The following is a 3,039-nucleotide window of genomic DNA, read 5'->3' on the forward strand; positions in this document are numbered from 1 at the left end:
TTTTTTTTTTTTTTTTACTTTTTCTATGTAGTTGAGGAATAAAATCTCGGTTTTATATACTGTTGTTTGTGGTCCTGTTGCTTTTTTTCCCCCTGAAAAATACAGTTGTACATATTGTTGTGTGAATGTCACATGTTACATGTTTTATTTCATTCATTTCTTAGGCTTTGGGGTGAGCCTGTTAATCTGCGTGAACAACACGATGCTTTAGAATTTTTTAATTCATTGGTGGATAGTTTAGATGAAGCTTTAAAAGCTTTAGGACATCCAGCTATGCTAAGTAAAGTCTTAGGAGGTTCCTTTGCTGATCAGAAGATCTGCCAAGGCTGCCCACATAGGTAAGTACTAATTACACATTGAAAGTATATGTTGTACCATGTATATACTAACAAAAATAAAATGTTTACTTGTACTTACATACAAAAGTGGAGTATGTCACTGATTACTAAATACCTGAAACAGAATGATTTATATACTGTGCATACCTTACTGCTGTGGGGCTATTTTTTGTTTTTGTCAATTAATTTTTAGTTCCTTCTACTCTGCCTGATCTCTTAGCCATTTTATTATATTATACTCTTACAGTCTCCCTTCCCTTTCCTTTCCTATTTCCTTTCCTTATTCCTTTTTCTTTTCCTTTCTCTTTTTTTTTTTTTTCTTTCTTTCTGAAAGAGACAAGGTTTCTCTTTGTTGCCCAGGCTGGAGTTCAGGGGCATGATCGTAACTCATAGTAACTTTGAACTTCCGGGCTCAAGCAAACCTACTGCCTCAGCCTCTCAAATAGCTGGGACTACAGGCATGTGCCATCACGCCTGGCTAATTTGTAAATTTTTTTAGAGATGGGAGCTCTTGTTGCCCAATGGGGTCTCAAACTCCTGACCTCAAAATCAGTCCTCACACCTCAGCCTCCCAAAGTGTTGAGATGACAGATGTGAGCCACCACGCCTGGCCTACTCTTACATTCTTTTACAGAAGATTATTCCTGGAGAAATGAAATGGCATTTTGCATATAGCTACAGGTGTTACTTATAAATTTGCCCTTTATCTTAGAACTTGAGTGATTATAATAGTGTAAATACAGTAAGTTTAGAAGATGACAAAGCTGTGGTAGTATTTCCTATACAAATGAAATAATGACTTTTAAAATAGCATTGATTATTGTCATTGTCTTTAAGGTATATTTGTATACAAAACATACCAAACCTATTGTAAAAAAGATTTTACAAGAAAAACATTGACAAAACAGATTGTTTGACTAAAAGGAAAATTGATTAAGGGCTTCTATTACAAATAGTTAATGAGTTCATTACTGATAAACACATATGCCTGTCATATGGAAGTTTTACTTTGGGGCTTGTCTTGTTATAATATGGATTAATGTTGATTTGCAATCATTTTTCACCAAAATGTCACAGTAAGATAGTATTTTCTACAATCCAAACTGTATTAAATATAGTCATGGGTTGAGTATACATGTGGTTTGTGGGGTGTTTTGTTTTGATTACCAGGAAATGATTGGGGAAAGGTAATACTATATAAATGAGAAATTTCTAGGAAGTTATAGTCTTACCACTCATTCATAATTAGGGAATATACTTATTCACTTAGCCTAGGCAACTTTCAGTCCTTTTGAAAGGCCTTTTATATTAGGTGAACAATAAAATAAAATTTTAACCTTGTTTTTAATTAGTGATGAAAACAGCCAACTTTGGGATCATTTGTTCATGTCACTCCTCCTTAGTTTTAGACAATTTTCTAAATTATTTGGAAATCACTGGTTTTCTTTGGCAAGTGAAATGTCAAAAGATTATGGTCTTGAAATCAGATCCTTGTACCTGATCAACAGCTAAACTAGTCTTTTTTTTAACTAGCTGGGCATGGGGGTGGACGCCTGCAGTCCCAGCTGCTTGGGAGGCTGATTCAGGAGGATCACTTGAGTCCAGGAGTTAGAAGTTCCAGTGAACTATGATCATGCCACTGCATTCCAGCCTGGATAACAGAGCAAGACCTCACCTCATTAAAAACAAAAAAGAAAGAAACTCTGAGTGCCCATACAACCATTCTGTTTTTCACTCTCAGTACAGTAGTCAATGAATTACATGAATCTTTGTGTTACAAGATTTTGCCCAACTCTAGGCCAATATAAGTGTTCTGAATACATTTAGGGTAGGCTAGGCTAAAGCTATGATGTTCAGTAGGTTAGGTGTATTAAATGCATTTTCAACTTATGATATTTTCAATTTATGATGGGTTTATTGGGCTGTAGTCATTTCATAAGCAAAGAGCATCTGTAGTTACCACAAAGACCATATGCCTCACAAAACCTAAGATACTTACTTTCTGGCCCTTTACAGAAAGACTTTGCTGTCCTCTAGTGTTAGAACACCTTCTTTTTATAGGTGTTGAAGAATATCCTACTTTTGAAGTGTAGTCGGAGATCTAACTTTTTTCCCTCTGTGGGCTGTTCCCTGATTATATAGTAGCAATTTGCTTAATACCTGCGTTATATTCCATTCATACAATTTATAAATGCCTTTGTGTACCTTTTTTCCTGAGTTTAAAATTTCTTAAATAAGGGACTATCTTAAACATTGAATATCCCTCAGTGCTTTTACACGTAGAAGGTACTCTCAGTCTATCCACTGAATGAATTAATGGTTAATAATGTATTCCTCACATCCCTTGTTTTGCATTTATGCATGTGTCTCACCAGAAATCGGAGTCTCTTTGGTAGAAAATGACCGTAAACTGGGATTCTAGCTCCTTCTCAGGTTGCTAATCCTGTACTCATTTGTGTGTTCAAACTTTTGCTTTACTAAGGCTTCCATTACAGAAAAGGAAGAATATATAAAAGTTTAGCTTATTCATAGTTTATCATTTTCAAAACTTAATAAATTCATGCTTTGGCCTCGGCGTGAATTACTATCTAAACAGTTAACACTGGAAGCAGCATCGTATACTACAAAGAGATTCAGCTGTGAGTCCAGACAGATTCAACTTTAAAATACCATTTCACTGGCCGGGCGCGGTGGCTCAAGC

The 3,039-nt window shown here is 35.5% G+C and overlaps 1 protein-coding gene across 1 annotated transcript in view; it reads left to right on the top strand.

Moving 5' to 3' along the window:
* Positions 1–342, top strand: part of LOC108522898 (probable ubiquitin carboxyl-terminal hydrolase FAF-X) — a gene marked incomplete at its 5' end in the record, with an annotated part of 18,644 nt that extends 18,302 nt beyond the window's left edge. Inside the window, one exon of the mRNA XM_017863358.1 lies at positions 165–342. Coding sequence (XP_017718847.1) covers positions 165–342 — 178 coding nt within the window. The remainder of the gene's footprint in view (positions 1–164) is intronic.
* Between the last annotated feature and the right edge of the window lie 2,697 nt (positions 343–3,039).

The sequence above is a fragment of the Rhinopithecus bieti genome, unplaced genomic scaffold, assembly GCF_001698545.2.
Source record: "Rhinopithecus bieti isolate Rb0 unplaced genomic scaffold, ASM169854v2 scaffold_70914, whole genome shotgun sequence".
NCBI lineage: Eukaryota > Metazoa > Chordata > Mammalia > Primates > Cercopithecidae > Rhinopithecus > Rhinopithecus bieti.